This window comes from Desmodus rotundus, chromosome 7 (genome assembly GCF_022682495.2).
Source record: "Desmodus rotundus isolate HL8 chromosome 7, HLdesRot8A.1, whole genome shotgun sequence".
In the NCBI taxonomy this organism is placed as follows: domain Eukaryota; kingdom Metazoa; phylum Chordata; class Mammalia; order Chiroptera; family Phyllostomidae; genus Desmodus; species Desmodus rotundus.
In genome coordinates this window covers 126,896,693-126,919,877 of record NC_071393.1, presented here as the reverse complement: position 1 = coordinate 126,919,877, position 23,185 = coordinate 126,896,693, and the positions used below count along the sequence as shown (strand labels likewise).

Below are 23,185 nucleotides of genomic sequence, written 5' to 3'. Positions count from 1 at the left end.
GTGGTCAACACACACACGAAGGTGAGCGGAATGACCAGGCACCAGGAAGCACCCTCTGTGTGTGGGAGTCAAGTTCCCCTAAAGGTTTCAGGAAGCGAAGACTTTCCTGAATATGCTTAATGACAGAAACTCTTCTATGCCTTAGGAACTCAAAGATGGGGGACCTGCAGAACAACAGAAGTCACACACAGCTCCGCTGTTATACCCAGGAAGAAATGTTCTAAAAAGTCACTACATAGCTCCAAACTTTCATGCGCCTCAGATCAATCACTGTGGCCCAGAAGCAGTATTACTTTACTGAAATGACATTCTTTTTTAATTTAATCCTGTCCAGGATGTTTAGCAACGTCATTTGCTTCCTTTTGCTTTAAGGAGAGGAATGAATGTTTCTGTAAGTTGTCTGGAAGAATCAAAGGGGTGTGAGGCTTTAGGTGCGTGAGAGTCAGTTCATGGGCCTGGCCCGCATGATGTGGGGCTCGGGGTGCCTATGGGGTGGTTTGAGGATGGGAGACAGTCGCAAGCAAGCAGCGACTTGGCACAGGTGTGGGCAGGTGGCCGGGACGGTGTGGAGAGGAGGGGTGGGGGGAGAATCCCTGAGGGCAGGGCCAGCTCTTTATGCTCTCTCAGAAGCAGGAGGACAAAGACATAGTTGAGGTGCTGACGCCAATCACAATATTTGTTGCCTTGGCAGACGTAAGTGATTACTTTTTGGAAATGGAAAATTGCTTTTTTGACACTTCAAAGCCAACTATAAATAGATCCAGTAAAGCGCAGGGAAAATGTCTCCTAAGAAAATAAACTCCTGTGCTGTTGTGTACAGCTCCAGCCTGGATTTGGTACCCTTGGTGTAACATCTAGACAGCAGCGTCCGGCTCTATGTCGTCGTATTTCCCAAATCAGCATTTACTCCTCTCACCTTTGGGCTGGGGTGAGGGACGGGACTAACTCTCAGAAAGCGGAAACGAATAATCAAGGCAAGTCACAGTTTTCCCACAGACAGGTCGTTTTCCTGTCTGTGACTGGTTTTTAGCTTGTAGGACGTTCCAGTATTAAACTTGTCAGAACATGGATTAAACGTTCACATCTCTTGATCTTGGGCAGCCTGGAAGATAAATAGGTTGTAGTAACTGTTGTCTGTGTTGCTGAGGCTTTTCTCTGAGGGTCCTCTCTGTTCCACGAAATAATCAGAGCTAACGTTCTGTGCGTTGTCTGTATCCGGCAGCGTGTGGCTGTTGGTTGCAGCCTCAAAACGATGTGTCATCTTGGGGTACAGTGAGGAGCGTGGCGGCCTCCCTGCTTCTTGGTGATGGGAGATGGCCGAGGATTTATGAAGCCTGCTGGTGAGATCAAGGCGAAATGGTATTTTCACTCCAGCAGTGTTTCCTCCTTGAAGCTGTAGATTTTTAGATAAAGCTCTCCCCCTGTCACTTGTGCAACAGTGACACTGTCTGAAGTCCCCAATGGGTCTCACATGTTAAATGGAAGCTCTTTTCCACCATTTTCAAGATCTCCGCAAAACCACTGCCAAGGGAAGGAGAGCAAGACGTCTAGGGCCCTTCCACCCCAGCGCAGCCGCAGGGGAGCGCCTAAGCGCTGTCCCTGTGCCACCTTCGGCCACTCTGTCTCAGAGACCCGCCGTCCTGAGAGGAGCTGCTCCCTGAAGGGGCTTGGTGTCTGTGTTTGCGGGGTGGTGACGCTGAGACAGAGAAATCCACGGCAAAGCCTCCAGGTCTCATCTCTGGGACTGCAGCTGAGCGTTTGTTGAGGGGCTGCTCGGCGGGCTGTGGCGACAGCCAGTGTTCACTGAGAGCTTGCTGAGTACAGGGCCCTGTGCCGAGCACCCAACAAAGTGGTGACACCTTTGGGGCTGGAGACCCAGGGGTGTTGAAACCCACGCGTTGATGGCAGCACTGACAGGCCTCCAAGAGGGGACAGATGAGGGTCAAATCAAGGTTGGCCTCATGGAAGAGGAAAGATTGTTGATGATTTCTGCCCAACAAGGAGGGTCCTTGTCCAGCAGGCGTAGCGTTGTGTTCCGTGTCCCTGACGGCACAGCAACTGCGAGACCCGAGGAGAGTGGTGTCACAGCTGTGTCCACAGCTGCGTGTCCTCCTGTGCACAGCCCTGTGTCTGCTGTTCAGTTTGTTTGTCCATCTGCATCCTGTCCCCTTGGAGGACAGGATAGTTTCTTCACTGCCGTGTCCCCGCAGCTGGTTCAGGGAATGGACGAGTGAGAGCAGAGGAGATGGACGAGGAGAGGAGAGCGGGGAACTCTGCTCCCCGATTCCCCGAGCCTCGGGACAGAGGGGCAGAACCTTAGAAAGGGTTTGGCCAGCTGTACGGCAGTGCCTGTTCATTTGCTTACTTACCTATTATTTATTTTAAAATTGTCATAAAACACACAGAGCTTACACTGATCACCTGAACCACTGTAGGTGCACAGTTCACGTGGCATTAAGCACCTCACACAGTTGTGCGGCACCAGCGCCGTGTCCAGGACCTCCTGCGTCTTGCTTGCACAGCTGAGTCGCTGAGGCCCTGAAGCCGCTCCCCACTTTCCCCTCTTCCAGCCCCTGGTAGCTGCCTTCTACTTTCTGTCTGTCTTGGATTTGACTGCCCTCGTAGAAGTGTGAAGATACAGTCTGTGTCTTTTTGTGACTGGCTTATTTCACTAAACACAATGTCCCTGGGGTTCACCCATGTTGTACCATGTGTCAGAATTTCCTTCTTCTTCTGTGGCTAATGGAAGAAGAAGTGAATGATACTCCACTGAATGGATATGGTCTAGTGGGCAGTTGGACAGATGGAGCAGAGCAGGCCAGGTCACTAGGCAGAAAGCCCCAGGTGCCTAGTAACAGGCAGTACTGGGAAAACGAGTACTGGAAGGTGGGCCCTCGCCCCCAGGGTGATCTTTCCTCCCCTTGCATATCGCTGGTCAAGTGGTTCAGACCTTCCCCTGACCTTCCTGGTCCTGGCTTGTTGCTAGTCATGTGGTAGACTCCTTCAGAGGAGGAACAAGGGGCCTGAGAATAGCCTCACCTGACTTACCACGGACAGGACCACTCCCTTAAGCACTAAGCCCGCAGCAAATAAGCCATTGCTATCTTTCTCCTTAACTCCAAGGACCCTTCTTTTGCCTCTGAGGCTCATTTCCTGGGTCCATGCAGCCCATCTGGCTCACTTCAACCACTGTGACTTTCTAAATAAACTTTCGCTTGTATTTGAGTTCTTGGCTCTGAATTCTTTCTTAGCCTAACTCAAGGATGGAGGTCCGACGTCGCCTGTAACATCTGGTGCTGATCGCTGTTGAGATGGGCCACATGTTCTTTGTCCATCCACCCCTCCATCGATGGACTGACTCCTCGTGGCCTCCACGTTTGCCTCTTGTGAATCACGCTGTGATGGACATGGGTGTACACCCAGCTCTGCGTTCTTGCCTTCCATTGTTTTGCGTGTGTACCCAGAAGAGGAAGTACTGGATCATACAGTAATTCTATGTATGAGTTGTTGAGGAATTACCGTACTGTTCTCCATGGCCACAGCACCCTTTTAAGGGGATGTCTCTGACTTAACTCTTCGTATATGAGTCTTTCCTCTGTGAGCTTTGCAAATACAGTTCTTCTCCCTTCTGCTCCAGTTTTGTCCTTTGAACCACAGCAGTTCAAGTCTGGCCCTACGGCCTTGAGTCCCTTGAGTCGGCTGGGTGGGCTGCACCTGCCCAGGCAGCCCAGATTCCTGAGCTATCTCCTGCTCTCTCCCAGCCACCTTTGAACAAGTTAACGTTATCCCATTGGCCCCCAGGCAGGTGTTCTCTGGGAAGCCCCAGGCTGCTCCAGAGATTCCCCTAGAACCAAACTGGCCCTAGACTTGGAGCTCTTGGAACAGCTGCTCGGCTTTCCGTTGATTCCACCATTTTAATTGTGATTAGTAGGTTCATTTGCATCTAAAAGGAGCAGTTTTCTTATCAGCACCATTGAGTTGGGAACCAGTGTGCTCCATTTATATAGAGTGGCCCATTTTAATCGGACCCATTAAGCAGTAAAAGTAAATGTGGGTGTTTTACAAATGCAAATATATCATGCAAATAATGTACTGTATGCTGAATGATGCCTTGGTTTTCATATGTAAAATTAGAAACTGTGTAGCACAAAGATAATGATAAACACCTTTGCATCTGTTCTGAAGATGTAGTGTGAGCTGTATGCATCTAAAATTGGAGCAGAGGTTTCAGGCAGAATTTCTTCTGCACACCCAAACATGCATCCCATATTATCAAAAATATACATGTACTTATCTAGTTATTTATATATTCCTAAGTAATCAAGAAATTGCAGAAAAAACTAATCCAAATTACCTAACCTCTTACTTACCATCAGTGACGAGATTTATAATTTTGTTTCCTTTTTTAAAGATTTTTCAGTTTTTATCTGAGCTGATGATAATGAAGAAGAAATGTTACTATATCGTCTAGCTCCATGCTAAGACAGTTGACTATGTCTCTAAGAGATACTTTCAGTCCTTGATGTTGGAAATAACCCTGTTTTAGGACACAGGTAGCTATTTTATAAAATCATTGACAATCCTCTGCTTTGTGCAGTGAACTCGGCGAAGTTCTAGGAGGGAAGTCCCCCTTAGCCTCTGCCCACCTGGGTTTCCGCTCCTTGGAGAAGTGAGATACACACCTATGGAAAGTGAATTAAAGGTTTAAGATGATATCAGACCAGGAAATGCCACACAGTGGATCAGTTCCCAAGTTGGCTGTACTAGGAGACTAGGAGAAAGGCCTGGAACCGATCCCTGGAACTGACCAAACTTGATCTTTGACTTGAGCCTCCAGAGCTATGAGACAAGAAATTTCTGTTGTTTAAGCCACTCATCTGTGCTCCTTGAGACACCAAGAAATCCAGGGTCGTGTGGAACGTGCCTGTGGAAACCAGCAGGGGAGGCAGCGGTGGGGAGCTAGACCCCTCATTTGAGGGGGTGGGGTGGGGTGGGTACGACAACCAAGTGCTGTGTCAGGATGCGGCCAGAGATACATCCCTTCCAGGTCCGGAGACAAGGGCAGCTGGAGATGCAGAATCAGAAGGGCTAGGGTTTCCATGAGTCCGGGCACTCTCCTGGGAAAGGAATATTGAGTAGAAAAGAAGAGAGACTAAAACTCTAGGAATGCCCCTAATTAGGGGCTTGAAGCTGGGCAGAGAGCTAGCTGAATGTTTAGAACAGAGAGTGGGAGGAGGAGAACCAGTCTAGAAGGGTATTTTGAGACTAAAATTGGAAAGGATTTTAAAGAGATAATGTCAAAAGTTAGAGTTTATATAATCAGAAAATAAAAGCAAGCTTCTTATGTGAGCCCATGGTGGGGGAGGAAGGGGGCTACTCTAGTGCCATCAAGGACCCTTGGCCCTGACCGGCCTCTGGTGACCTCGTGTCAGAGGATTGTGGCCGGGCCAGGGATTTGGTGACTCGAGTGGGTAGTGGAGGTCAGGCCCTCAGTGCGTGGCTCATGGGCTTTCTAAGTGCATGGCCGGGTTATAGGAGCCGAGAGGAGGGTGGGACGCTAGCAGATATTTCATGATGGGTAAGACAAGACGCTATTAGTCCTCGGAAGGGGGAGGCGAGTGGAGACGGGGTAGTGGAGGGAGGGGTGGTTCCAGAGGAAAAGGGGGCAATCCCGGAGTTACTTTGGTGAAGGAGAAGGTGCAGGTGCAGTGGAAATAATGAGGGTGAACAAGCTATGGGGAATGGCTCTGGTTTTAGAAGCAAGGGGGTGACATTGGTTGAGGGGGGACTGAGGGGGGCTTTCAGACTTGGCAGGAGGGAGAAGTTTGGGACCAGCTTCATTGGTTTGCTCCAACTTGCGGGGGGTGGGGTTGCTACTGAATTCAGTGCAGAGAGGCCAGGGCGGCTGCTGAACACCCTGTGATGCGCAGGACCACTCCCATGATGAAGAATTGTTCGGCCCCAGTTAGGAAACCCTGTCACCTTTGGTCGACAGTTCCCAAATGTGTCTGAGGAGGAAACCCCCAGTTCATAGTGTGCTTTGTGGGGTGTTACACAGCATTGATGTCTTTAAAGAACACGGTAGATGTTACTCCAGAGCCCCTACCTCACTCAGGTTCTCACGGCCGTTCTAGCCCTCAGCACAGCCAGGGCCTTGGCTGTGATGGGCGCACAAGCACCGTGTCAGGTTGATCCTGTGGGAGTCAGGATGAGCCTCCAGCTTTAACGTCTGGCCAAGGTAACAAAGCAATTGATTCCTTCCCTTGTCATCTTCCACATTTTGCCCCCAGAGTGGTCTTGCCACACTCTCAGTGGTGGAGGTTGTAGTGCTGAAGGGCAGTTGTCTGCTTCAGCGATGCCTCCCCAACCCTTGTCTCAGCCTGTGGCTGTGCGACCCTGAAAGGCCACTGGGGGCGGGCTTGCCAGTTTGGAGCCACGCAGGATTCTAGGTGGCGTTACCTTTTCTTTAAGTCTTGATCAGGTAGCATCTGTGAAGCTGCTATCCCTGCCTGTTGATATTTAGAAACTGTTTGGTGCTATTTTGGACTGAGGACTGTTTGCAACGAGATGATCTCAGAGCATCCTTGAAGAAAAGAGGAAGGTGGAGGTGCGGTTGCCTCATCCGTCACACAGAAAAGAGCCAGACCAGAGAGTCCACAGGGTGTGGGAGGCAGTACTGTCTGGACTGCAGTTTTCTTGCAGTCGAGACTACCACCAGTTCCCGGCAGTTTGCAGAGGGCCCTCTTTATGTGCATCAGCCCGCTTCAATACCACACGTACACGCCCTCGTGGCCTCCAGTTTGCAGCATGGAATTCAGTCTCTGACATGTTAAAAGATTTTCAGCCCATATTTTGCGCAGACAGATTCTCTGAATCCAAATCTTTGGCTGTCCTGGCCACATTATGGATGGGACCAGGTGGCCACTGAGATCCCTTTGAATGTCAACACACTCCAGTTTTATTGTTTAGAAAGTTTAAAAATGTCCCTGTGAACTCCGAACTCTCAGCTGTGCTCTGCAGTGATGCTTCTCACCTTATGAACGATATTTTGTGAAACCGGAGACCACCTCACACGTGTCTCTCTGTCAGACCGAGCTGATTCCTAGATTCCAAACTTCTGTGACGGGCATCCTTCGCCCCAGCAGGGTTAGTGTGTGGTGTAGGTCATATTTATTTTTCTGTCATTTCCTAGTGGTTAATCCACAGTTAGAATTAAAGCAATAGAATTCCAAGTATTTTTTTCTTTTTCAGGAGTGTCCCTTCGTTACACCTGCTTAGGGAAGACAGTTGTAACGAAGCCTGATGGTAGATGTCTCCCATCCAAAGGGATCGCCTTCACACACTGTTTCCAGTGTTAATGACAGGAATCTGCTCAGTTACCTAAAGCGTAGCGAGCAAGCTCGGCCTCTGTGAGAACTAGGTTAGGACAGGCTGGTCCCTTTCCACGGTTGGTTCGTGCCTCCTGTGCAGCGGAGCGTCCTGGCAGAGACGCCAGCTGCTGGGGCCGTTTGGAAGCTCAGCATGTAGGTTCCTTCCGCAAACTCTTGAAACTTTGATTCACTTCTTTCAGAGTCTGTTCTATATTAATTCTCTCACTCATTTTACATTTAAAAAATGTGTAATTGTGGTAGGATACGCATAACATACAACATAGCATCTTAACCATTTTATAGTTAGCTGTCCTAACTGTTGTATGGTTCATAGTGTTAAGTATTGGGCTGGCTAAAAAGTCTGTTATGTTTTTTTCCATAAAATGAGAGACGCATTTTTCATTCTCACCAATAACTTTATTAATTTGGACATTTTGAGTATGTTGGCTATCTCTTGCTATTAACTTCTTCTAGTGGGTAGAGGCCAGGGGTGCCGCTAAACATCTTCCAATGCGTAAGACAGCCCCACAGCAAAGAATTATTTGGCCAAAACGTCAATAGTACCAAGAAACTTTGCAGACCACTTTTGACATGCTCGATCAATCACAGCACCTCCTCCACACTGCACAAATCGTTTTTTGCATTTTGATTGTGTGTTTACCTTTCTTGAAATAATAAAGCACAATACAATGAAAATGTATTTTTTATCTTCTTCCATCTTCAATATTAAAATGACTGCAAAAAAATTCACCAATTTTGATAAGTTTTTTTTAATGCATGCTGATATGACAGCTGTCACAATATAATCTAACAAAATTGTTTCAAATGAAGTTAAAGACAGCTAAGTGCTCCTAGAGCTATTGTACGGAAAAAAACAAGCGAACTTTTTGGCCAGCCCCATACATTCACAGCTGTGCAACCAGTCTCTGGAACTCTTGTTTTCCTTGCAAAACTGAAGCTCTGGCCCCATTAAACAATAACTCCCCAACCCCCCCCACCCTCCAGCCTCTGGAAACCACCGTTCTGCTTTCTGTCTCTGCAAGTCTGACTCCTCCAGGGATCCCATGGACGTGGAATCATATAATATTTGTCCTTTTGTGGCGGGCGTATTTTACTTAGCATAGTGTCCTTGGGGTTCATCCACATTGCAGTATCTTGTTCTTCCTTTAGATACACTAGTTCACACTTGGCAGCTGGTTTCTTAGAAAAAACTGCTTTTCTTCATTTGCTTTTCATTAGCCTTATAGAATGCCCAGGCTGGTGAGTACAGGTGTGGGTGGTACCAGCACCCCCCAGGGCCTTGGTTACAACCCAGCTGGTCTCACGGTGGCGAAAGCTCGTGGGTGTGGAGCAGAAAGCACATGACAGGTCACATCATCATGCCCAGAGCCACCTTAGGGCTCTACAGCCCGTTGATTCACAGCGTCCCCCTAGGAGTTCGAAGTAGTGCAGCTGAGAGGGGGAGGCGCGGGGAGGGAGGGAGGGGTGCGAGTCTCTGGCCAGCGCTGGGCATGCTGTTTGGACGGTATCACTCATCTCTCGGGATTTGCTGGCTCAGCTCTCTCTGGTCTTAATGATCAGCAGGATCGATGTCCTCAAATGCCAGTTCTCAAACTGTCTCTGTCAGGCGAGGTCCTGTGAACCTGTTGGTTGGCTTCCTTTGTCACAGAGCAGGTTAGGCTTACGGTTGCTGAAGGTCATGGGATTTTATTAGAGCGTTATTGAAATGAGACATTTGTGGCGCCGGGGCTGTGTTGTTTCTGCTAAGAGGCGCCCGCGTGTCTGTGTTTCACATGTGGTTAGCCTGGTTGCTTTTTCCAGCCCGGGATTCTGCCTTGCAGAGGTTCCTAGTGAACTGCCATCCATGGCCCTGGAGTGAACTACCCCACCCTCGGAGAAGGGTAGCTAGGAGGTTAGTGCGAGGAGACTGGAAGAGGAGAGATCGAATCAGGCGGTTGATGTGTGTGTGTCGGGGCAGTGCACTGGCCCTGGTCTGGCCTTGGGCTGATCAGTAGATGACTGGGTGAGTCCCTGCACCCCTCAGAGCCCCCATCTCCTTGGGTATGGAATAGGGAAGATGGAGCCTATGCTGCCTACCCACCCACCAGATCCGAGGGTTCCATGGAAAAGTGCCGATTGCTGTCCTTTGTACATGGGAATCTGCTATCCCGTCTTCAAGCCACGTGAGCACCATTGTATGGCGATGAAACCCACTTTGGTAGGTTGAAGGGGGTCCTGGTGGCCATTTCTCATGGCAGTGACCATTTGCAAGTCGCCAGCATTTAAGTGACTGAGTGTGTAGAATCTCCCACCCTCCTCTCCTCGTGACTTGCCACGCGAGTGGGTGGTTTCTAGGGTGACCTCAGGTTCCCCCACGACAGCCTTGACCACAGTGTCTTCTCTGGATGACTGGGGTGGGTACATACTTTAAACTAACTTCATATAATGTTTTTAAGCCAACTTTGAGCTTTAAAGCACAGTCAGCCCAAAACATCTTCACATTGGACGGGGAGGGAGTAGGGGGTGCAGATCAGTTTGTATCCCCTCCGACCTGCAGCCACTAGGACCATAACTGTTGACCTGTTTGTAGGCATTTTTTTTCTCTCTTTAGATAGAATTGTAGGAAGTTGGAGCTAGATAAGTATATCAGTAAGTTCCTAGAGGCCATAAAATAGGGCTTTTAATCCCTCCTCCCTCACCTCCTATACCCTTCTTAACACCAAGCACGGTTCTCAATAAGCACTTAATAAATCCCTGAATCTACTAATAGTTAGATAATGCCATTTTGAGAGACCAACCAAAAAAAAAAAAAAAAAGAGTGCAGAATATGGGACCAATGAGCTCAAAAGCTTTGTAATTCACACAACAGGAACCAGCCTAGCTAGAGTCAGAAAAAGACCAGGGGTGAATTTAGCAGTCACAGTGGGGGCCAGGGGAGAGCAGGCGGGTGGCCAGTCCACACCTCGCTCCCTGACTAGAGCATAGATTCCACAGATAGCTCAGCAGGGCGTCCAGAAGAGTAGAGTGATCAGTGACATTAGGTGCATTAAAAGGATGTTGTAGGAATCTTTAAGTCGATTTCTATCACATAGAGAATTTTCCTGATCTAAACCACTGGATTTTCCTGTCCTCAGTCCTCCATTTACTCTTTTGCTGGCATCTACTCAGTTTTCAGCCAAATCAAGGTCAGGATAAAGAGGAGATTTGGATGGGAGTAAGCTGGATATCCAGACTCCTGCCGTAATACTCAATTATTGAATTCTCTGAAGCACCAACTCTTCTATAATGAAGTCCTCAGTTTCTAAATATCTTTAGAAATCAGGTGATTTGGTAATAACAACAGCCAGCTTGTTGTTTCCTGTTTTCTTATAAAAATAAGATGGTAAAATCCCAGGAGCTAGCTGGGGTTGTAAAAAGACAGTCTTAAGCATTTTAATGCGTATTATTCTGCATGCACCTTTGAGCCTTAAAAGCCTCAGTGGAATAGGACAGGAATGAGGTGGGAGAGGAATCAGCCTGCTGCCATCATCCTGGAGCCCTGAGCCCCAGCCAGACCTCCTGTTGTCCAGGCAACTCCTGGCCACTCAGAGGACACAGCTGCCAGAGTGGAGAATCGGGGCTGCAGAAAAAGCCGCCGCCGAGATGCATTATTCCCGCTCACTCTGAGGACGGTGGGTCCAAAACAAAATAAGACAAAGGGTTCATTTACATCACGCTTCACAGTGTGTTTTCTAGCACATTTGACATCATCCTGATGTTGCATCGTTTTTTTACACTGTAGCCCTTCTCTCCACTTCTTCCCAATCATGCAACGTGTCCCTCTGCCTGCTATGCTATTTGTACCTCTGGTGCTGACGTTTTGGCCACTGGCCTCTCTCCTTTTAACAGTATTGCATTCCTAGAGACCCTGGGTGATGGGGGAAGCCTTGATTGTAGAGCCCTTCAGATTTCCTTTTCTCATTCTCCAAGCGTGTTTCCAGCCGCCGAATTTACAAATGAGTCCTTCAGATTTTTTATTTTTTTATTCTTGAAGGTGATTGATAACGCATTAACCAATATCATTTTCCACGGACTGTTTTGGTGAAAATAGTTTATTCTGCCTCTGGAACTGGGTGTAACATTTTTTGAGTAAGGGCTTTCTTACATTAATCTAAACCAATGCTTGATTTAGAATAGCCTACTTTCCACTCCAAGGATGTTTTACTAAGACAGACTTGGTTGTAAAGTTTTTCACTGGGTGTTTTAAAACAGTGAAAACGCTTGTCTGTAAATGCAGTAAAGTGTCTTTGTGATATATTGATCTTCCTTATTTTCTTGCCTCTCTTCTTACCAGACTGTGGGTGGTAACATTTGCAAAATGTTTTATAGGGTTTGGAGTGCAACATTTTAAGCCAAGAAATTGAAAACAGGATACAAAACAAGAAGATAGGGGAGGGAAAGCATTGATCAAGGTCACATCTGTATATTAAGGATTTGATGGTAGAAAAGCTAAGAAAGGCAAGATTGCGTTTCTTAATAGGCACGTGGCACCAAGAAGTATTAGAAAACCAACCTGGTCTTAGACACGGATGGGAGTTCTCTGCCACATAAAATCATAAAATTATGAACAAGTTAGCAAAAGTTCTAAGCTATGATGTTGAACCGTGGGAACTTGCCATTTTGTTCACCTGCGAATGGTTTCAGCGCCCAGGAGGGAGCAGGGTCAAGAAGGCAGGTAACCAGAACACCCGCATGGACTGTTCCCGTGGAATACAAAGCCCACCCATCGTGAAACAAAACGAATGGTGTTGAAGATGCATTTTCAGAGGGTATAATGAGGCCGTGTGGAGGGACGCCTTTGGAGGGAGGGCTGTTGGGAATGTGGGTGAGCGGGTGCAGATGAGCTCATGTCTGTCTCTTGTCTTGCAGCACATCAGGCCCACCCCTCTGGCCGGGCAGCACCTTCTTCAAGAGAAATGGAGCCCTTCTCCAAGGTAAGTCTCTCGAAGCACCTCTCCACCTCACCCCCTCTCGAGACTGCTCCGTGCTTGGTGTCGATCAGAAGGTTCTGCCCTGTGGAGAAGTGTGACTGTTGTGGGTTGGGTCTGTTTGCCCTGTTGTCTCTATTTCTTCCTACGCACATCTCCTGGCTGCTCTGAATTGTTCACCTGAAGCCAGGCCTGCTCCTTCGGTCTGTCGTTACTGGTCATATTCTAGAAGTGTTTGGCTTGCTTTGGCGAAGTAGGAATTACGTAGCTGTTGGGATGTGATAGCAGCATAAACCAGGCTGGTAAAAATAAACCCCATTACGTATCTTCAGTGCCTGGGCTGATGAGGGTTGTGTTGGGTGTTTGGGTGCTCTGGTCACTGTGGAAGTCCCCCAGTTCCTGGCTGGCATGTAACGTCCACGTGTGCCTGGAAGGGTGACTGTAGGCTTGTTCGGAGGCTCAGAGTTCAGACACCCCTTCCTGTTGTTCAGCCCACGGTCAGCTGCTTTGCCCAAGTTCTATGCCATGTGCTCAAGGAATTCAAACTGTCTTTCATCTCTACTTTTGCGATTAAGTTTCTTTTGTAATAGCCGAAGTGAAAGAAGAATAATGGCTAAAAATAACAATAAGATGCATGCTAAATACTTTTAGAATTTACTTTGGGGTTAGTGCTGGTTTGAGTATCTGCGCTTTATACACAAGCTGGAATTGGCAGGCTCCTTAACGGTCTTCCAGGTTCCCGTCCCCGCCCACCTGTGTTGATTGGCCAGGTGTCAGGGTGACACCGCTGGCCGAAAGCAGGTGGATGTGGTTGTACCAGGACTTCAGAACTGTACTGGGCCTATGGTGGGGGGTTCCAGTGCATTTTGGTTGGTTCAGAGCCGTTTGGTTGGTTTAAGCCTCTAAAGGACGTGCTGAGGGATGGAGTGGGTATGAAAAGAGTAGAATTCTATAAACGTGGCTAAGAAAAGTGACCTTCATCTTCAGGGTTCTGGAGTAGCTCAGACAGTTGTGAGAGCTGGCACAGTTTTGTTGCTGTTTTCTTGGCTGTGCAGTCACACACCGTTGTTCTCGTAGCTTGTGAAATTGGGGACTTAAGGATGTCTTTGCATTTTTGCTTGGTACAGAGTGAAATTTAGGCAAGGAAGTTTGTTTAATTTTAATTTTAATGACCACTATAGACATCATCAATGTTTAAGAAAAAAGGGAACTCCCTCCACTTTCAAAAATTCATACATAATTTTTAAAAAATCGATTCTGTTCTCCCTTCAGAGAGTATACATGGAGCATGATTTACAATAAGCCTTTGGCCTTCTTCACGTGCAGTTCAAAGTTATGTGCGCCCGCACTTTGCCTCTAGATCTCCAGCCATGAATATCGTCTGGGTTTGGGTTATTTTCAGAAAGGGGATTTCATTTACTTAGAGCATTTTCTTGTAGGATTTTTACTCATTAAGTTCCACATTGGGTAAGATTTGCTCTAAGTATATTAGTTTGGGGTTATTTCAGGTGAAAGCACGAGGGAAAACATCGAAAGTTTTCTGAAGTTCAGTGATTCTGCTGTGAGAGTGTTACCTCGCGGGTGGGAGGCCTTTCCCCTCCCCGGTGGGGTTAACGGTCTGAACGACTGGGCATTGAGAATGAAGTTACCGTGGGTGTCGACTCGGCTTTGAGAATGAAGTTACCGTGGGTGTCAGATGCTCGCCCAGCCCACATGCAGTTCATCGTCTCCCGTTTACCCCTTTGTACCTGTGAAACTCAGAAGGAGTTCGGACAGACTGTGGGAGCACGGGCAGGGATTTGTTAGCTTTTTATCTGTGATAGTTTTTCATTTTCTGCATTTGTCTATTAAGTTCTTGAGACAGTATTATCGTGACAAGATTTTTCAAACTATGTACATGTCCTTTCTAATCAATGTCTTTGTGTTCCTTTGGTGGGCGGTACTGGCTCATCAAGAAGTCACTGGAGCCCACAAGCAAAAACAGGTGTGTGAGGAAGGGGGTCGCCCTGTCATACCAGCGGAAGGGTCAGGTCATTAAGGCATCACCTGACTTAATGCTCGCTTTTGCATCTTTACACTTGACATTTAAAAAACATGCGCGCATACCTTCTTTTTTCCTGTAGCAAGCGGGAGGACTTTTTTCTAGAGATCAAACTATAGGCAAGACCTCTGTTAATAAGATCCAGCCATAGGGAGTGGGACTCCCTAAAGAGCCCAGTTCCTAGAAGTGGGATAGAAGATGGAACTTGGTCACTCCCGGCGACACAGGCCCAGGGACCAGCCAGCATCAGAAGCAGCACTGGGTGTACCAGCTGCACAGGCAGGCCCTGCTGGGCCGAGTGGCCTCCGGCTGAGCTTACCAGAATGCAGGAGCCATAGAGGAAGCGACCGTCACAGTGTTTACAGGAGAGACTTGTTTGTGTCAGGAGGGTTGGGAGCCTAGGGGGCTGTCCCTTTCAGGGAGAATCGACACTTGAGTAAGGTCTGGAAAACCAGGTAGAGGGGGGGCTGTGGACACGGGAAAAGGCATTGCCAGAAGTGGAAACAGCAAGAGTAGGCAGATAGGAGAGGGTCATGGGAGCCTAGCCATGGGGACCTCCTGTGGGGGGTGCGGGTAAGGAGCGAGTCAGGGGCACTGTGGGATAATGACATCACACACACCAGGAGATGTTTAAACAGAATAATGGGATGTCTGAAGAGGAATAAATGGAAGTTGAACTTTACAATGAGTGGAGCAAAATGACATAACGGTTATAGCGTTGTCTGACAGTTGTTTGGCTTGCACGCTGTTGGGCAGAAACGTAGTATAGTTATTTTTTTTCCAGCATAAAACCAATTGCAAGAATTAACTGGGAGTACTCAAGGTCCTACTCGAGGGCGGACTGTGTGTTTTGGTTCTTGCAGAATCGCTGGCAAGAGGGCCTGCTGAATCACCTCGCAGTTTTGAGGATAATGGGGTAAGGTTTGGTTTAGATTACACCAGGCATGGGTAGTTAACATAATTGGTCGTTTCATCAATTCACAGCATTTATTTTAAAGGCCATTTAGGCTGCTAGAGACAATTTTAGAATGTGAGCAGTTCTCGTCAGCTAGAGAGCACTTCAGCACTTGTCCGATAGAGACCTAGCAAAGTGCCGCCAAGGGGACAAACCCATTGTTTCAAGGGGGCCCGGGTCGGGGCCAACAGAGGAGCCTGGCTCGTTCCAGGCCTTGCAGGATTGGCCATCTGACAGCTGTCTCCAACTGTCCCCTCTGCATGTCTCCATGTGTCTGTTTTGGGTTTTACGTGTTTGAAATGACATTTTTAATTTTATTAAGTAATGCTGTCTCTCATTTTCCTAATTAAAAGGGTAAAGTGTTTTATAATTTTTTCCCTTTTCCAAACCCCCTAGTCCTCCTTCTCCTCCCCCCAACCCCCCCCACATTTCATTCGCCCATCAAACTTAAAATTCGGTGATGTTAAACATCCCCCTCGGGTGAATTATTTTAATGATCAGTGATTCCTCATTAAACACACTTCTCACCCCTGGTTGACCCTTCATCTGGTCCCCAGTGGTTTCGTCCCAGAGCTGCGGATGGCACCGCCGTTCTTGTTTGATTCGTGCCTTCTACTGGAAGTGGCTGCCTGCTGCCCCCGATCTCATCTCATCTGATCTGATCTGCCCCCTTAGCCTTCCTCGGCCCCAGGGCTCAGGGCTCCCCAGGGAGTTTGGTTCCAGGACAGGCTGCTGCCTTTACAGCTCTGTGCCGGCTGACCACTTGGGCCTCCCACCTGTCTTTTATCTCCGACTCTTCTCTAAGCAGGCGTTCCCTGCTCACCCACACTACCCACCAGCAAGCATTTCTTTATTACCCATCTGTGAGGTGTGTGTCAGGCACTGGAGGAGACAGGAGTTCCCAGGGGGGCCCAGGGCCTGCCGCCTGCACCACTTACAGCCCCCTCTGGGGTCAGCGCACACGTCCCCACCCTGTACAAGAGGGCTGATGCAGCCACTGCACCATCGGCGACACCCTGCCAGCCCTCCTCACCCTCCTCCCTCTGCCTTCCTTTTCTCTTCACCCCAGGATCGGGCCCCTAATTAACATTAAATCCATTTCTGTCGGATCCAATAGTGGAATTAAAACAAATTCCATAACACACATAACAGATTTTAATTTCCATTCACATCGGACAACCCACTGGATGAGCTGATGAAACGGAAGGAAGACCCTCCAGGCATGTCCGGTGTGCAGAGCAGGGCAGCGCTGTGGCAGGCCCCAGAACAGGGAAAGGCCGCTCTCAAGGCTGCTGGGTGGACGTCAGGCCTGAGAGCGCACAGAGCGCTTGCCACGGGGGAAACGTGCTCGAGGTTGATGATGGCCGGGAGATGGCTCGCTTTGGGGGGAACACAAGTTACCCAAGTTCCAGGTTGGTTTTGTGTACTTCTTGTCCTGGGAGGACTGCGTGTACTTGCCCCTCCGGACATCCCTTCTCCTCTGGCGCGGCTCTGCCAGGCGTTTTTACTGCTGAAACATGTACAGCCCCTCACTTTGGCTGCATTCCACACTGTGACAGTCTCAAGAGCAAGCACTCAGTGTATCAGAAACACGTTAGAGTGGAAAGTGCACTGGATTACACGTTGGGGGAGGGACCTGGCTTCTGGTTCCAACACTGCCACTCAGTGAACTTTGTGACCTTGAGCAAGCCACATGGCATCCCAAGGCTTCATTGTCTGACCTGGGCTTTAAGGAATGGACCTCAGGGATGGCAGAGGCCTCCTGTGGAGTACCAGCTCTATTCCATTCTAGCAACTTCCCTAAAAGTAGGTCAGGATGGATTTTGAGGCTTAGCTCTAGCTCAATGGAAAAAGAATGCTCCCCTCAGCCAGCTGTGTCTGCAAACGCAGCCAAGGAAAGGGAGGAGGGAGAGGCAGGCAGCCGAGGATCCCGGTCCTCAAACAGGATGATTCTCAGAGGTCTCCTGGGTTATTACCGATCTGGGCAACCTGGACCTGAATCCTCTCTCGGCTTCTTGGGCAACTGGCTTAACCTCTCTGTAGGGATAATGATAATGCTGCTTGTCTGTCTCAAGGGGTTTTTGTGAGGATTTGATGCATTCGCATTAGTAAAGCATGTGGGACATGGCAAATTCCCAGTCAGAGTGAGTTGTAATATTTGACAAAACTTGGTGAATCTTGGGGAAATAGGGCCAACATCCTCCAGGCGTGGTTTCCTTGGTCCGTCAAACACTTCCCTTGTCCAGTTGGTGGGCAGAAGTCTGGGGGCCTCAGATCCTGCTAGATTTAAATGTAGATCTGAAAGACAGGTTGTATATCTCTTTAACTCAGATCTCTTCTAAATAGGACTGCTTCCTCCAGAGGTCACAGCAGGTGCGTGGATAGCCATGCGGAAGAGCACAGGTTTTAAACCACAGCAACTTGGGTTCAAATCTCTCTGTCTCTGGGCACCAGCTGTCTGATCATCTGTAAAATGGGGCTATGGGACGTGTCTCCCGGAACCTTTGTGGAGGTGAAAGGAGAATGTGAACGTGCAAACGTCCATCCAGCCCAGTGCCTGGCACCTTGCAGTGCCTGATAAAAGCAAAGGTTTTTAGCCTTCGGCACTGCTTCATGCCTAAGGTTTCTGGTCATTAATCCTGGCTCATGAGTTCCAGGTGAAAGTTCCAAAACCTGTCCAAGGAGGGGTCTCCCAAACTCCTCTTCACGGGACTCCCATTCTCACCACCAGCCCCACTGGTGTGTCTTCTCCAGTTGAACCAGGATGGCGCTGCTGGACCCCGGGGTCTGCCAAGGCCTCAGGTCTCTCGTCCCCGGCGCTGCTTTCCATAAGGGTCTCCGGATCCCAGCTTCTGTGGGGTTTACCCACCCTCCCCAACTCCTTTCATTCACATTTGGTCACAGCCCCGGGCTCTTTGGCTTCTTTGATCTAATCTGCTCCACAAGCTGACTCTTTTGTCCATTTTGAAAATGAGGGCATCTCCCTAATGCATAAGTCTCCTGATTCTTGCCCTCAGGCATAGCAGTCCCCCCCCCCAAAAAAAATAATAATGAAAAGGAGAAAAAGAACCCTCTCTACGCTTTCCCCCGAGTCCTAATTGCCTTCTGTTCTCTTTGACCTAGAAGCCCTTTGGATTGTAGGAGGGCCCTCTCTCGGCATCATTTGCCTTACGTTCCTCGCGGAGGTACTGGTGAAGAGATTCATGTAACTGCACTAACAAAGTCAGCTGGCGGGTTCCGTCTGCCATCGGGCGACTTTGAAGGGGTGCTGTTCAGCTCTTCTAATCGCTCACATTCAAGGTGGCCCCTGAGAACATGTTTTTGAGTTTACTTAAAAAGACATAAGGAAAAGCTATTTTTAAAGAAGCGTTTGGTCAGTTCTGACCTTCACTGTCTCTTGGGATTCCAGATTTGCGCAGTCTGCAGGTACCCCAGCTGCCCGCGTGTCGGCAGCCTGGCATGGACTCTGACAAAGCATCAGGTGATAGCCCATCTTTCCTATCTGACCTTCATTTCAGCCACTCCCTCTACCACTGGCTGGCATAACCATTCTCGTGATAATCCAGTGTTAATGCCTGAGACAACAGCAGTCCTGTAGACAGAGGCCGGACGTCCGAGTCATTGCCAGCTCACCTGGGGACGTGGCCCCGAGAGCTTCCTCTGGGTCCTGTCGTGAGCAAGGGCGCGTCCCTGAAAAGATTTACTCACACATGTTTGTGTCTTCCCACAATGCCAGGTTTATCAAGGGAGACCTCCCCAATAAGCCAATAGAGAGTCACACACAGGTTACACAGAGAGGGGGAGCTTATGCTGTAGAAGCGAGCAGAGCCAGCATTGGGCACCAAGTCCTGGCCACGGGCAGCGTCCGCCAGTGGAGAGGTGGGCGTCGGTCTCCAACCAGGCTGCTGCAGTGATAGCTCAGGTCCAGTGGAGTGGAGGCCCAGCAGGGCTCTGAGCACGGCCCGTGGTGCAGCCCAGCTCGAGCGTTGGGTGGTCGGAGCTCTGAGTTCTTATGCTCATGAGGATAAGGCGTTAAGAGGGAGTCCTTATCTTAGTGTCCAGACTCGTGGTTTTGGGTGTTCTGGGTCCCTCCCAAGAGTACTCACGTTACACCCCATTACCTCAGCCTTGACACAGCACTTGACATCACTGTTGTGGCTGACAGTGACTCCGTATTGGATTGTCAAAGGTGTCCAGAAAGTCTGCTCTGCTCTTGCTGTAGACAGCTGTGTGTGACCAGACCCTGCTGTTTCAGGGTGACCTTCAGTAGGAGGTGGAGACTGAAGCTGGAGTTCAGGACGGGGGCGTTCATGGTGCAGAGGGAGCTTTGGAAGTTGTGAATCCAGGAATGACATTGAAATTACATGCGTAGATGAGAATCTTAAGGGGTATAGAATAAACAGAGGAAAGGGCCCACACTAAAGACCCAGATTTATGAAAGAAAGAGGAGCGGTACCTAACAACAACAACAACAACAATAATGAAGGAGCTCCGTCAGAAGCCGGAGGTCACTGAGCAGAGGGCACAGAGTTTCAGAAGGAGGGATGGGCAGAGACGCCAGGGGGTGGGGCCGAAGAACGGCCACCAGCAGGCTCTGATGACCGAAAGGGCACCAAGGCCTTCAGCAGGCAACCCCTGATCGGCTCCCTGTCTCTGTCGGCCTGCCTACTCCGGACATTTCGTGTAAGTGGAATCATACCAGATGTGACCTGTGGCGTCTGGCTGTATACATTCTTGACATTATTCTTCTGTGAGCCTTACGCAGGAGGTACTGCTACTCCCATTTTGTAGATGGGGAAAGTAAGGCCTGAGGCAACTTTCGTGCCCAAGGTTGAACACCTGGACGCACACTAATCGTTGGTTCAAAATGGCAGAACTATGTCTGCACAGTTTTCCACTTTAGGTGTTTCGATATTCTGAAGTATTTTGCAGACTGGGGTTGAAGAGAATCCTGTTATGTGGCTTAAATACACTTTATAATCAAATGATGAGACAAGAAGGTTGGGAATGAATACTTGTGTTATCCTCTTTTGTTCAAGGAATTAGGGCGCCTCATTTCTTTCTGTCTCCACACAGACTTTTGTAAACAGCTAATTTGAAGATATTTTAAAGACTGGGTAGAGAAAACAGGGAGCCCTGACATTTGTCCAGGATTAATGTCTGTCGTGAAGGAAGCCGCCCCTTAACAGAATGAGTATGTTATTTGAGTCTGTCTGAATTTTCTACTGTTAGGTAGATATAGATATTATTACACCGATTATAATTCATCAGCAGGAATATTTCCTTAGAGTTTAATTTCTGAGCATTTAAAACATTTAAAAGTGTTTTATTGTCTATGAGATTATATGAGTCATTAGAAAATGTAAAGATCATACGACCTTCGATCATGCTGTACTGTAGAACCTGCTTTCGTCAAAGTGCTCGATCTCCTACACGACAGCAGAATCGTTCCACTGAAGTCCTGTTTATCCCTGCTCAGAAGGAAGTGTAGAAGTATTTTTATACAATTGCCAGGAGGTTTATGATGAGGAAGAATTTTTAAAAACATACTCAGAGTGAGCTGTTCACATTGCAGTTTCAGAAGTGAACTTAAAAGAATCCACCGGTAAACTGCAAGAGGTCAAGTTTGTGTTCTTGTTTGGTTCCCTTGACAACTGAAAGGTGTGCCTGAGAGAGTGGTAGGTGCCACTGTGTGTGGTAGGTCAGGAGTGGATGTGTGCATGCTTGTGTGTGTGTGTGTGTGTGGCCCTTGCACTCACACATTTGTCACTGCTTGTTGTGAGTCCACATGAATAAATTTCTCCCTTCCATCCCCCTGTCCCTCTTTCTCTGGTGTCTCCATCCCACCCAGAAGTGAACCTAAAACGCCCGTCTCTCCTTTTGGCCTTTGTAAATGATGGCATGAAGATAAAAGATGTCAGCTTTTAAGTCAGACATACCTGGGGTCGTTTCCTGCCTTGCCACCTAGTTGCTGTCGTCTTTGGCAAAGTTATGTGAAGTTTTGTGAGCTACCGTAAAATACAAAAATACCAGTCTTGCAAGAATTGTGTCGTTATTGTGAGGATTAGGTGATGACAATCTGTTTAGCATTTGTAGCACATAGTAGGTGCTTCAAGTCCAGGTGTCATCGCATGACTAGGAGAGAAGAGTATGGACCTTGGAGCTGGCCAGTCTTGGCTGCAGAGACCAACGTCTGCCTCGCACCAGCCATGTGACCTTGAGCGAATCATCTCATTGGTTTGAGCCATTCCTTTCCAGGCAAACAGACAGTAGTGCTTCACGGGATTCTGTGGGAACGAAGATAGCGTATGTACAGGGCTGGCACAGTGCCTGGTGATTATCGAGCGTTTAAGAAACAGAATTCATTATGTTTATGATAGCATTTTTGCACTTTTTTAGGTTTTTAATACCTTTCCACCCCCCAAACAACAGGAACGTAAAAAGTCCTTCCCCAGTTGACTGAAGTTGTGCCTTCAGGAATATTTAAGACTGTTTTCAGTCTCCAAAGCACCTGCTGCATTAAGGCAAATACCCACGAGATACCCACAGGAGGAGCAGCATCTGAGTTCCCAGCAGCTGTTCTCACTGGCACTCACGAGTGACTGAGATCTTGCAGAAATGCGACACAGGGAGAGAAGGTCCCCTGGGGACGGCTTGCAATGGCTTTCGATCTGTGTCTTCCGCCTCTTCGTGTGTCTGAGCTGGAATGTGAACTGTTTGCAAAGATTCTAGACAGAGATGAGACGGAGGGAGAGTGAGGAGGAAGACTTCCTTGCAGTGATAAAGAACTTGAGAGAATCATTTAAAGGAGCATGCTAACCTGGCCCCCCCACCTCGGGGTCACTGTAGCACACTGGGCTGGCCCCCTCTGGGCTCTGATCTTTTTAAAAAATGGGGCCTTTTCAGGATGAGCTCATTGTGCTTATTCAACACAAATTATAGTGAGGGCTTAGAACCACAGGTCCATGCCTAATGACATCTGCCAGCAGAGCTACTGTGACCCAGTGTCATGTCCTACACTTGGAGCAAGACCGTGAGCATGTCGGGGCAAGAAGCAGGTGACGTGTAGAAAGGCCAAGTCTGCGTCTATTATTTGTGGGTAGTGTTTCTCAGACTCTGAGAGACTTCATTCTTTAAGTTTGTCATAGTTGGGAATTGAAACAGTTAGGGAGTTTTCACTTTCTGGCTTCAGGAGCTGCAGTGGGCCCCTGAAGTCAGGGCTAACTTAGGCGCCAAGAGCCATCTCAGGGCATCGCGGGGCCTGCTGTTTGCCTACCCTCACCCCCACTTCCAGCAGCTATTCCAAATGGGACGTGCTGGCTTCTTACAGGAGCTCCCTGGCCTTGGCGACTGCTTGAGGGACAGGCACATGACCCAATCCAGGCAGATTTCCACCCCGGTACTTATCTTGGGTCTGGAAGCTCTGATGGGTGTGCTGGCATCAAAAGGCCTACTGTGTGTGATCGAGCAGTGCACCAGACAAGGCACCAAGGCAAAGAGACAGGGACAAGGGGCCACTGCTGCCTTCCCATGGTTGGATTAGAAGAGCTCGTAAATCCCCCTTTTTACTTTACTCAGCTTGATTTGTAGGGTTTTTTAGTTTTTTGGTGGGGTTTTTTTTTTTTTTTTTTTGGTATATACAAGAATCCTGACTAATAAAGACTCTCTAAATGAATAGCATCGGTTAAACTAAATATATATTACTGATGATTTCTGTGTGTCAGCGAAATTCCAACCTCTCTATTGTCCTAAGAGGCCCACTTAGCGGTTTGGTTGTCACTTGAAAGAATATAAGATGACTTGGAGAGCTTGCCAGAGACGGTGACTTGACTTCAGCAAACAAAGGGTCCCA

General features: G+C 48.4%; 1 protein-coding gene across 8 annotated transcripts in view; it reads left to right on the top strand.

Moving 5' to 3' along the window:
* FOXN3 (forkhead box N3) overlaps nt 1–23,185 on the top strand; it is a 348,864-nt gene that overhangs the window by 228,943 nt on the left and 96,736 nt on the right. For all 8 annotated transcript variants that reach the window (XM_053929162.2, XM_024568365.4, XM_053929163.2 and 5 more), the window contains one exon: nt 12,279–12,343. In XM_053929162.2, coding sequence (XP_053785137.1) covers nt 12,279–12,343 — 65 coding nt within the window. The remainder of the gene's footprint in view (nt 1–12,278; nt 12,344–23,185) is intronic.